At 42.2% G+C, this 13,264-nt stretch overlaps 1 protein-coding gene across 1 annotated transcript in view; it reads right to left on the minus strand.

Annotated features, from left to right (window-relative positions):
- Positions 1 to 12,963, minus strand: part of PPP1R12A (protein phosphatase 1 regulatory subunit 12A) — a 124,087-nt gene extending 111,124 nt beyond the window's left edge. The window contains 1 exon segment of the mRNA XM_040063360.2: positions 12,609 to 12,963. Within this exon segment, the coding sequence (XP_039919294.1) occupies positions 12,609 to 12,845 (237 nt within the window). The 5' untranslated portion in view covers positions 12,846 to 12,963.
- Between the last annotated feature and the right edge of the window lie 301 nt (positions 12,964 to 13,264).

Raw genomic sequence — 13,264 nt, forward strand, 5'->3', positions numbered from 1 at the left:
ATTCTGCATAAACACCCTTCAAGTATTAACAGAATTCAAAGCATGTTATCAAATATATTATCAGCAGTGAAACAGCAAAACAAAATGAACAGGGGGGAAAAAAGCACCAAGAAAATTCTCCCATATTTAAGTCATTTAACTTGGCAATATAAAATAAAATCAGATAACTGCAGAAAAGAAAATAAAAGGTCTCAAAATCCTACAAGAAATTAAAGAACAAAGTCTTTCAAATACTGTTATGATAGTTTGTCTTGAAAAGATGAAGTACTTGTTACAGTATGTGCAGGTAAGCAGCTATTGAGATACAAAGCCCTTGGACGATCTCCCAGAAGGGGGAAATTACGCATCAGCTCTTAAAGCAAACACTTAAATCATATCTCTGTGTAGCTGATGATAAATGATGTCACTGAAGAAGATACGGTTCTGATGCCAATGTTTCTTAATAGAAAGTTACTTTTAAGTGCTATTTGGTCTTTTATTTGAGTCCGCAGTTTCCATGCCTTCAACTTGTAGTAATGCTTTTATTTATACCTTGTGTTTTGGGAACAAAAAAAAACACCCACCAGGCACACAAGAAAACCAAGATAAAAATCCTAAAAACAAACTTAATGGAAAAGTATTTTTAATAGGACTACTATCGCACAAGCTTTTCTATGCCAGAGCTTTCTTGGCCTTATGCTTTAATCCAGCATATGCACCTGACACGGCAGGCATCTTACTCTAAAAAAGGATGCCAAACTGTAATTGCATCAACAGATTTTGAAATCCACCATCTTAATAATCATACATTTTGTTTTAGCAGGCTTTCCTGGCTTTTGTAAAATTTTTGTAAATCAAACTGAAGCTGTTGATCTTCCCTTGGGAACTGCTCCATACACATCCAGAAAAGTCCTGTTTCCAGGTTCCTCGTGCCATAGAACCTACTAATGATGAGGCTCCAGAAAGCTATGACACTTTGTTCACAGGTACAGTGATTCTCACAAAGTTAGGCTTCTTGAAGCAAAAACTTTTAATAGTGCTTATTTCCAGCAGTCACATCGTAACAGCTACTTGAGCTTGCAAATGCTATTAGCTATAATTACAATTGACATGTACTTTACTATTACAGAGTACAGCAACCTCTTCAATTGCTGAGAAAACCCTCTCCCACCCCCAGATCCCACATAGGTAACTGGTAAAACACTTGGCAAAATATATAATGTATCTTCTGTCATTTACACCAAGTTGTTCCCTATTTTCCTTAAAAACTGTAGTTTTTAAATCACCACTGCTGTATTTACCTAGAGCTATAGATAAAACTTGTTTCTACAGTAACTTCATAAGCTTTCTTGGGAATCATGTTTGATAGATCCGGCCAAAGCCCACCTTTGATATTTAATAAATCTATTAGAAGTGTTAAGTACAAGAGACACTAGACCTGTTAAGCTACTCCTCTGCAGAGATGTAGGAAAGCAGTTTCTCTTCCTAAGTGTACAAATACCTGATAAGCACTGTGACACACAAGCATTAGCATTCACTATCGCTATTAAACACAGCTATAGAGAGACAAGTGCCAAGCATTTGGCTAGGCCGTCTGCAAGGAAGTAGACAATGAGCAACCAGAAAGCCATGTCCAGAGAGATTCCTAACAAAAAACCCACTGACAGTCCCAGTATTAGCACAATTCACCCCCTCTGCTCTGCTATACTCAGAAACCCAAGAAACTAACATTACACAAAAATCCTTCTTTCAGAGGTAAGCACTAAACTTTTATTTTCTACTGAGGAGATGAAGTGTAGGCTCCTCATAAAAACAGGACCTAAAATAATTCAATTTGCTCCAGTAGCTGAATAAAATGAAAGTGGTGGGAAATTGTGAAGTTACGCAAGCTTTCTAAAAACATTGTTTAATATGATTGGATAGCAATGAGATTATTACTTATCAGGAGTCCGCATTTGGCCCACAGACACAATGCTGGCACCCCAATTTTCAGTCTTCATTTTGGACAAAACCTAAGGTAATTAATTTTGCCCAAATTTTCAACAGGTTCTGCACTTAAAGCACCATGTTTAAAAATAATTCCAAATAACAGATTAGCAAAACAAGTTTAAGAGCATTGACTCTTCATAAGACAACAAATAAAAATAAAAAATAACTTAATGCAGCAACAGTAAGCAGAATTAGTAGTCATAATTCACACTGATTGAGGAAATAAAACAATCTGAAACTACTTGTATTATCTCTGGGATGGGGACCCACACTTTGGAAAATCCATTTATTTCAATAAAATTGTTCACTTAATTAGGCCTTCTTTTTCAGTATAATTGCACCTATTTGCAAACACACTGCAAGCAACAACACTTTTGTTAAAACTTGGGACAACATGCTTTGCAGCCTTAAAATAGCAACTTTTCCACCTCATAAGAAGAGCACAGGTTTTTGGTCAAGAACACTAAAGCAAATTTCAGGGTATTTGTAAACTGAAAGGTCCAAAGCCGTAAGTCTGAAATGGTATTCCAGTTTCAAAAGGGGCCCACAAGGATCCTAGCTTTGACAGAGGAATGCAGCTCCTCAGTGAAAGCTTCATCTAAGTTAATTGTTTTAGAAGGCAGCACTGACCGCACACATACAGTGTACCTGCTTGTCAGATATGCTAACTTTGGTTACCAGATGAAGATATTGTTATTTTGCCTTAGAAAAATACTTGCTCCAAGTGCAAAATTTTAAGAAAACTAGTAAGGTAAATTCATCCTGTAAGTTTGAAGATTTGTTAGAAGTACAAACAAACAGGTTTCATGTTAACATTCATCTCAGTCCTTCTGTGAAAGAACAAAACTAAAGACAGAGCTATATCGGATCCACAACACAAAGCTAACATTTGCAAGTAATTCCCTGATATACAAGAAACCTCAAATACTCAAGAAGTGTGTGTGTGTGTATATATATATATATATATATATGACTCTGGTTACTCTTCACAGTCACAAAGGTAAAACAAACGCCAAAACTAAATACTCACCCCAGAACAAAAACTTGTATAATAACCACCACTGGCTGGCTAACTGGTCACATATTAAAGCAAGCTGTCAGAGTTTCAACTCAAGACCCTGAACTACAATCATAACATGGGAAAATCAATTAAAGCATATTTCAGACTGAACTAAAAATAACTGAAAAAAAGTTATCAGTGAGACTTGGCCCTTTTGAATGTTTTAGGGCTAGAACCATTTCTGACAAGCATAGCTTACAGATAATTTAGTATCAGAATCAACAGTCATGTGCTAGTCATAGATCTAATTTAAGCATTGAGAAACCACAGTAGTATAGGAACTATTTATTTGCCTTCTTGAAGATACACCTACTTCTGTGTGTAAGCCCAAAACGAGGCTACAATTGATTCTCAGGGGCCTCACCCTCTTCTTAAAGCCAACTCCACACTTCACTCTAACAGACCTTTAGAAGCCATTAGCCTAACAAACACACTGGTAATGAGGTAAGTGCTAATATCACTCAGGCATAAATGGGAAACAGTCTTGTTCAAAGACTTCATCATATTGCTCTAATTTTGGTTTTGCCAATGAGCTGGCTAAGATTCAGCGTTTTCAGGATAAGCACAGTGGCTGATTCAGTGTGCTCAATAACTGAAACACAAGAGCTGGGTACCAGGTCTTGTCAACACAATGCATTAAGAAAAAAAATAAATTCAACAATGCTCCCCCACCAAATATCATGATTAACTTTTTCATCTTTTGCCTTCTCTAATTCTATCTTACAGACTTGAAATTACTAGAAAGGAAACAGCTGAGGAATGCTGCTTTCCTGCTTTCATGCCATGCTTTCCATTGACTGTCATTTCAGGAATGCATACAGGAAAGTAAAGGAGCCTGGAATGTCTCCACCCAGCCAGAAGCATCAGAGGCTGACCGGCTCCATTCCAGTTCGCATTTTACCGCTGTCAAGATCAATGAAGAAAAATATACTGTTGGACACTGACAAAACATTTGTTAGGCAATTATCTTCATATGCTGCACGTCTTACTTAGTATGATCTATATTTATATATAATACAGCCGTAATATGATGTAATTTACAGTTTCTTGGTTGCAAGAATCCCAGAAAGGCATACTCATGCTACAGTTGTTCAAAACTACCTCCACACTGCTTTCAGAGCATATTAGTTTGTCTAACTCATCTGAACATATCCGTGGATAAAGTGTCAGTATTTGCTAGACCACATGCATGTTCCTCAATTTCACATGGTGTGAGCTCAGCCTCAGCAAACACAATTATACTCAGAGGGACTACCAATTTGCTGGGCTCTCAGTTTCTGAGAGGATTGCACTAAGTGTCTTACTAGCCTATGTAAGAACTTTGAGAAAGGGAGCAACTGAGAGTATGAGCAAAGGGATAAACAAGTAAAGAACTGGACAAGAGCCTGTCAAACCATCTGTTCCAAATAAAACATATCATATATTGTTAAGCCTGGAATACAGATCCCTCCAGAGTGCTGTATCTGCTAGTGATTTATACAGACTGCTTGTCTCCTAGCCTCAAGTTTAGCTAACAAATGAAATGCAATAATTTGGTAAAACAGCATTCCTGCTACTACAATGTCAAAATCATAAAGGCCTTAAATCAAGTTGCTCATATCAACTTTATTCATACAAAAGCACATCTCATCTACTCTTACAAGGTGCTTTTTGATGACTTAATATGAGAAAGTGTTCTAGCAATATCAAAAATAGACTAGAATGTTGTAATGAATTGATTTTGTTTAGATTGTGTTTTATTGGATTTGTAATCTGCATCATGCGATTTTTCCTTACTTACCTGTAACCTGATTCTCTTCTACTGCCCCTTCTCCCTGATTGGATGGTGTCTTGTCCCTGTCTCTGGGCCCTGCCCCCTGGGGAAAAAGCCCCCGGACGGGCGGGGCTGAGCTGACTGGGGCACCAACGAGCTACTGGGAAGATCTCTAGCCAAGCAGGGCAGGACTGGAGAATAAAGCAAGATTTTCCCCCCGGACAAAGAGCAGGCTCTTTCTTTTTGCTATCGGCGGTCATCTAGTCTCGGGGGGAAATACCACACTAGAACCCACAGAAAATCACAAAGCTGTACTGTAAAAGCAGCATTAATGCAACAGTGAAATTCCTATCTAGAATTTGTCCCTGAACATTAGCTTCAATAAATACTAAAGCCCTACCAGCTGAATTCATCCTTACACTGGAATGAAGAACTCTTCCTCCATGACTAGCAAGTTTAAGAAACCTTTCAGCTACACTAATGTGAAAACTGGCTTTAAATACCTTAAGTAATTTCTATATGCTAGAATTCACTTGGGTTTGTGCACAAGAAATAGCCATAGCAATGAAAATACATAGAAATTTCAGGTTCAGACTTGACAAAATACTCAGAAATAATAAACCTAAAAAGGTGAAGAGATTGTTACTTGTTTCTTTCATAAAACAAGAACACAATTTTTTGAAGTGTTTAAGTTTCCACTATTATACTCACAGTGTATTATGAAAAATCACACTTTTCCCCTCTTCTTGCCTTCATTTCAAAGACTAAAGAAAAGAATAAAATCATAGATAACAAGATCAGTAGGAAGTTAACAACTACTTACTGAACCATCTGAACCTAGCTACTGCAGCCATAGAGTAAAAGATCTGTGGCCCACACAAGAACCAAACACAAAAGGGAATTTAAATAAATATACCTCTGTAGTCTGATCACTGAGTGAAGTCAACATTACATTTATTTCTGGACTAATTTTCTCTGTGCTTTATTGCACAAATTAAGAGGAAAAAAAAAAAAAAAAAAACATGATAAAAGAACAATAAAACAAGCTGAGCAAATTACTCCAAAATTCTCAGTAGTAGAACATCCACAATGAGAGCATTAGGAGGTCTGGTGATTGGTAGGTTGCTTCCCCTCCACAAACAGTGAGACTTTAACATCAGTTTTGTAACTGAGTACAAACCTTTCTCTACAAAACAAAGTCCTCCTACTCAACAGTTCTGAGAAGTTAACAAGTTTATCATATGCACCAGTATTTTCACTCTCTGAAAGAGTCCTGGTAGAAGTCATAGCCAGGAGGTTACTAGGATAGCTTTGAGCTGTTTCTATACTTTCCTTACCCTTGGTTGTTGGGTGCTGCTGCCATGATGCAAACACTCGAGATTTAAGACTGACAATCTTGTCTTTGCTCTTACAGCTTGATGTGCTGCACGTGTTGCAGACCCAGCTCAAACACATGACCTGTGTTACCATTCATCAGAAGGAATCCAGACAGTGCACCCAGAATGCCCTCTATCAAGTTCTAAGGCAAAAGGATCCAGTGCTGGTAGATTTTAAGTCCTTTTTGCATCACTGGTTGCAGTTTGAAAGGGTGCTGGAATGAAGACACAGCTGGTGCCAAAGGTATCCATACTCACTACCATATCAGGTACTAAGAATATGCTGCCAGAAGCCCTGACAGAACTTTTCACATAAACAGTTGCAAAAACTGCTGCAAAGGAAGGTACTTCTTATTTAAGAAATAAATTTCATAGAACCCAAAGGAAATTAAGACAGCAGTAACTGTCCTTACTCAGAAAGAGTAAGCAAGCATTCCGTGAAAAAACACAACCTTAATTAGTATTCAGGGATAAACACAGCAGAGTCCTACAGCAGTGGCAGCAAACCAAAATTTCTATTTAACACTCCATGCTGCTCTATCTGCAAACTAGTATGTAACTATAATGTTGCTAAAACAGTCTCACCTTCACGTTCAATTGACCACCTAAAGAGTTGCAGAAAAACACGATTAGATACAGAGAGATAGCCTTCAAGGAATTTTGCTTAATTAAACTGTGTCTATCATTGGTTGGCACAATTTTGTTTTCTGGTTATAGAGAAATGTGAGATGTTTTTTCCCTGCCCTGATCATGCAGGGGTTTGCGCGGGCGAGGACAGGGACCTATCAAAAAGCTGGCCAGGATATTGGCAGCTGAGTTGACCAATGGGAAATGTCGATGCAACTTCAGAGGGGACATTTAAAACTAATCTGCTGCTGATCGGCTCCCTCTCGCTTTGGAATCAGCCATGAAGTAACAGCATGGGCGGCTCAGCGGGGCCTGGGTCAGGCCCTGCTGCCCCTCTGGGCGGCTAGGCTGGACTCAGCCAGGCCTCTGAGGGCCGCTGCCCACACAGGGAGGGCCTGCGCCAGTTGAGCCCCTTTCCACTGCTTGCTGGCAGGGAAGAGGGGCGGCTGCAGTTTGGCAGTGCTGGCCACATGCTCGGACCACGGCAGAAGGGGACAAAACATGGCCCAGCTTAATCGCCGCTGGCAGCAGAGAAAGAAAGCCTGCAGCTTCCTATCAACTCTGAGCTGAGCCGCCCTGGATGAGACCGAGGGGCGGAAAAAAGGACATTTACCAGCTTCCTCCATCAGCACAACTTTGTGTTTTCTTCAGCTCTTGCAGCTTCACGTGGCCTTTGCAAGCCCGAACAGATTTAAGCCTTTTCTAGCAACATGGAACTTTTAAAGCACAATTCTTCCTTAAGAGAAAGAAGAAAACCAGAAAGTACATAGAAATAGACACTACATGAAGTCAGTCAGATTAGAAGTGAAAGAACTAATAATATTGGAATAGGATTGAAGAAGTGGACATTTTTAACCAGACGTCTCTAAGGTAAATTATGGAGAAATGAACTGTTCTTTGTAGCATCTTAGTGTTGTTGGGTAGAATGCTATTCTAATCAAAATTGAGGACTGATGTAACTGAGATATATTTAGGAACTTTAGGGCTTCTGCTCCTGGGTTAAAAGGAGGTCTCAGCCTTTGAGACAAAAATTATATTAGACTAGAAGAAGTATTCGTAAATAGTACCCCAGATACACTGAGAAGCTTTGCTAATAGAACATCACAGTCTGCAAAAACTCCGGGTGGCAGCAGATGTGTGACACTGGGAGCACTGGACTATTTTGTCTTGTGACAAACGTCTCCATAAAAAGATCTCAGAGAGACTCTCCTCCTAAAAAGTAATGAGTGGTTACGTCTAAATAGTGAAACTGACTGAAAATCCCAAGTTGTGTCTTTCTATGTTGTTCAATAAGAAAGTTAATCTTTTGTAAGAGAAGAAAAGCATGTTTTAAAGTGTCATTCTGTTTTAGTTTAAGTTTTCTTTTTTTCCCTCAACTTTCTATTTTTCTTTCATTCTTTTAGTGTATATTAATAAAACTATTTTTGTTCATTTTTAAGCTTAAGCCTGCTTTGTTTTTTTTCTCCTAATCTCTCCCTCCCACAAAAAAGAGAATAAATACTAAAACCCCTACATTAATTGGTGTTTCCGCCCAGTTTTATTAAATTAAAACCATTACAGTGTCCAAAAACAAACAAACAAAACAAAACAAAACAAAAAAAAAAAAAACCAACAACAACAAACACCACCATGAATCCTTCACCAAGGAGTAGGGGCCTTCACCAACGACATCCCCTTGGGTGTGCAGTGATCCCCATGCACAAACAGCCAAGACAATTTCCCTACCTCAAAAGCAGTACCCTGCCCAGACAGGCAAGATCAGCACAGCAGGACCTGTTCTCTTCATGCTGTGTGGTGGAATCAGGCTACGGCACTCACCTTCCTCACCCAGAGAGAATGAGGCCAAAAACAAGGTTACCATCTCCTAAGTCTGAGCAGCCTCAAAGAAAAAGGGCAGTCAAAAAGCAAGCTGCATAAATTGTGATACTTAACCATAGCCTAATCTCAGCCAGTGATGAGGTGTGTGCAGGTACTCCACACTGCACATCCATCGTTTCCAGCGGAATATTCCCAATGTGCACAGGAAATCCAGCCTTTCAGAAAACTGGCCACATCATGGTCCCTCCCCACTACATGAAGTGTTTCTGTGGTGCTGTCCACAAAGGGTGGGCTCCACTTTTCTGTACAAAGCTTTATGTAACTTCTAGGCAAACTACCTTCAGCCATTTAGCAGCAAATTCCAGTCAGAGCTAATGAACTAAATCCTCTTTCATAAAAGCCAAGGAAAGCAGAAGAGAGTCCAAATTGAGAAATGATAGGTGTTAAGCTTTCGAGATGATAGAACTGAATCCCACTCTGAAGAAATTTGTCTGCCTAAGAAGAGATTGGGTTTTACCGGAAATATTATATAGCTTCTTCTTAAGATTATTTCAGAATATGCCACTTCTACCCCCCACTCCAGAGACACTAATAATCTGCAAGGTCACAGCTCACCTCTGGACTTCCCTCTTTTCCCAAGTTCCCCTTACATTCCATTGTTAAGGCAGATTAGAAAAGCTGCACTTTAAGTTAGATCTCATCCTGCATAACAGCTGTCTGGGAGTGCAACATTCAGAACTCCAACCTCCACCAGAGTAATGGGGCACTGACATCTGACTGTAAATTTTAGTTCTCATTTAAAAGTTTTCTGGTCTTATAGTTACATACAATATGTATATAATGCAGACTGTGCAGCATAATACACACCATCCTGCTTCAATATCCTACACTGCATATATATCTCATAGACAGGAAAACAGTACACAACAGTTTTATCCTTTGTGCTGAAGGCCTAACCTGAGGACTTATGCAGAACAATTGCTTAAAGCAAGCTTTGAACTCAAAATTACATAGAGGAATAATAACCATCACCTAACGATAATTTTTCCTCTTCTGCAAGATACCAAAGAATTTATCTGTCCTCAGATATGATGCACTCAAGTCCACTCATTTGTGCACATGCAGATATAAAACAAAATCTGCTCACTGGCACTGTGAAGAGCTGAAGCAAGTACCTATATACATCCTCCCCGCTACTGAGAAAAGTAATTGTTTTCTTCACCGCATGCATGAAGAGAAACAATTCCACAGGCAGCTTTCTGATGGTGATGGCATTCTACCCCACTCAGAGTAAAAGCTTAGCTAATGGCTTCAGCAACAAAGCTTGATGCTCCATTCAAGACTAGACCTGAAGTTCACCAGAATTTCAGGGTTAATGGTACTTTCCCCTGAGCACTTCCAACTACCTGCAAAAAATAAAAGTTTAAGTCTCTTCTGATAACTGCCATATGCAGCAGGAAAATCAAAGGCTAAATATTAAATTAAATATTAAATTCTATCACTATTTCAGGCAGAAGTGTTTGCTCTCAATAACTGAAAAATAAAACTATGGAAGACAAAACAGATACAACCCAAAAAAGTACAGAAATTTTATCTTTGCTGCGATGAATTTATTCCTCTGAAGCAGCAATGTCTACAAGGGATCTGACAGACGACACAAAATCAGAAGTCCCCAACCAACCAACCTAAAGCAACAGCACGCCATGGCAGTCTTAAACAAAACAACATGGACTTGAACACAATTACCATCTGCCAGTCAAAACTGCCAAGAAGAATGACAAGCTTTTGAAGAGTGTCCTTTGAGAACAGATACAGCTTTGTTCACACTGCAGCCAAGTGTGATTAAAATAATTTATGCTATAGAGTGCATCGTGTGCTTTGCAACTTTTATATGGCATATTAGAGGAAAATAAGATTTTGTGTTAATAATGAAGTGAAACCGTTCAGAGTCAGTCATAGGCAGGGATTTGTTATATGTCTTTTTTTATAGCAACAGGTAACCTTCACTTACTGTACAGCCTTAAGAGCATTATAACTTCACAACTGATCTTCTTTGCTTTCAATATCATAAAATCAGAAAAGGTCCTGGTATCACTAAAGGAGGGGAGGGGAAAGGAGGAGCATGAGCAAGAATTTTAGCAGTGATGTAAATCTTTACCTCTGTTCCCTTAGACTTTGCCCTTCCAAACTGCAAGCTGACTACAACGTAAAAAAAGGGGGAAAATATGCTTGGAATTATCCCGACAAAAGTTTTTTTGCATATAGTATCAAAGACATTTTGAAAATGCCATCTGGACATCAGAAACAGAGAATGCCACCTCTTCCTCTAACAATAGAGTTAAACTAAACGTCATGCTTCCCTACCAATGACTGGAGTACAGCAACTTACAGACCCAAGGATCTAACCAGTTAAGGTATGGCTTCTCATACAGAGCTCCCTGGAAGCATGAAGCTACCATAACTTGACTAGAGGAGAATAAATACAGCAAACCCTGCAATGAAGTGACAGGCTAGCCTGCAGTCAGGTAACTGTGCTGCAGTAACACGCTGACAGTCTTAACCACAACACACACTCATTCTTCCAGTTCAGTTCACAACTGAAAGCAAACCAACAACCTTTACAGGGGAGCAAGTGGCAACTCAGACCCAGCAAACAGAGCAAAGAGTTGTAGAATTTTATATCCAACGTTCAAGAGGGGATTCTATCTGGTTCTGCAAGGCAGTTTATGTATTTCTAGAGCCTCACATCCTTAAAAAAACCTATACAGGATGGAGAAAACAAATTCATCATCTCATTTTTTTTAAATGTAAGAAACCACCTCACCTAACCATTTTGGGAAGATTTATACTTGATCAACCTACAACACATAACCTTTTTTTTTACTACTGAACAACTTCTAAACTTAAGAACGAGAAGCTAGCATGTAAAATATATTTTTTGTTTTCCAGATATTCAGTGAATCTAATATTGTGTGTAAGCTCTTGGCCGTCTAGAGGAAAAAACTATTCAGGCAAACCCGCATTATCTCCGTATTGCCACAGCCTTTCCTTATTAGGCTAACATTTTGAGATTCCAATCAGACTGCTGTGAAGTTCAACATGCACAAAGCATCCATTTTGAGGAAACTTCACAGCCAGTTTCCCGTCCATTCCCCCCCCGGCCCAAGTGAGTTACCTCCCTCGGCACCAACCCCCTTGACACATAGCCACACCAGAACAAAGCCATATGGATTAGGTTTTTCACTGCTTTCCAACGCATGGAAGAAAAATTTAAGACCCTTGCTCTCTTGGAAGTTCAGCTTTCACACTGCGCCGGGAGGCATCGGTAACGAAAACAAGCAGCCCCTTACTGATAAGCCTTTCGATATAACGAACAAAACACTGGATTCCCCTAGAAACTGGAGAGAAATAGATGATCCGTCTCTCAACACGGCCGCCCGCACACACGAGCGGGCTTTAATCGGCTCAACTACAGCGGAACCGGGGAGACGAAGGAAGCGGGGAACTACTACCGGGATCCCGGGCGAGAGGCAGCGGCGGAAGCGCCCCCCGAGGCCAGCCCGCTCCTCTCACCTGCGGCCACCCTCCCACGCCGGGGGGGCACCTGCCTCCGGCCCCCTCAGCACACACAGGGCAGGGCCCGCTTCCCCCGGCCCTCCGAGGGAGGAAACGAAAGAGGGGAAAACGAAAGACGGTCAAGCGGCACCTCCTTCCCGCCGGAGGAGAGGCCCATCCGCCCCTTCCGACGCCCTGCCCGCGGGGTGGGTGTGCAGCCTCCGGCCCCTGCAGCCCCGCCGGCCCGGGGCTCGGCCCGCAGTCCCCGGCGGGTCCCAGGCTGACCCTACCACCACCTCTCCACCCCGACACCCTCCAGCGGAGGGAGCGCAGCCGCCTCCGGCCCCTTCCTTCTCCACCACCTCCTCCGGGAGGGCCACTCGGCCGGCTTCACCCCCCACCCCCGCCGCCCCAGTCCGGCCAGGGACCCCTCGATAGGCCCAGCACCGACCTGGTGGAGAGCGGTGAGCCCGTCCACATTGGCGTAGTTGATGTCGGCGCCCCGTTCCAGCAGTCGCAGCACCTCCTCGGTGTCTCCGCTGGAGCAGGCGGCCAAGAAGACGGCGCCGTCGTCAAACTTCACCTTGGTCTTCTTGCGTTTGACCACGGGAGGCTCCAGGTCGGTCTCGGAGCCGATCCAGCGCTTCAGCTGCTCGTTCCGCTTCTGCTTGGCATCCGCCATCTTCATACCCCGCCCGCGCCGGCCTCCTCAGCCACAGCCGCGCCGAGCGTACACTTTATACCGCCACTATCCCACAGCGCACCGCGGCCGCGCGCGCTCACCCACCCAGGAGAGGGCGCGGGGCGGGCGGGGAGCGGACAGGCGGGGCGGGGCAGGGCGGGGCGGTGGCGGCCTTGTTAGCATAATCTCGCGAGACTGTCGGGAGGGAGGGCGCGAGCGGGGCGGGCCCGGACCGAGTTGGGCGTGGGAAGGGAGAGGTGGGAGGAGGGAGGAAGAGGTGGGAGGAGGGAGGGAGAGGTGGGAGGAGGGAGGGAGAGGTGGGAGGAGGGAGGGAGAGGTGGGAGGAGGGGGTGGTGAGAGGGAGGTAGGAGTGGGGAGTGGAGAGGAGGAGGGGGAGGTGGGAAGTGATGAGGGAGAGGTGGTGT

Source organism: Hirundo rustica, chromosome 4 (genome assembly GCF_015227805.2).
Source record: "Hirundo rustica isolate bHirRus1 chromosome 4, bHirRus1.pri.v3, whole genome shotgun sequence".
In the NCBI taxonomy this organism is placed as follows: domain Eukaryota; kingdom Metazoa; phylum Chordata; class Aves; order Passeriformes; family Hirundinidae; genus Hirundo; species Hirundo rustica.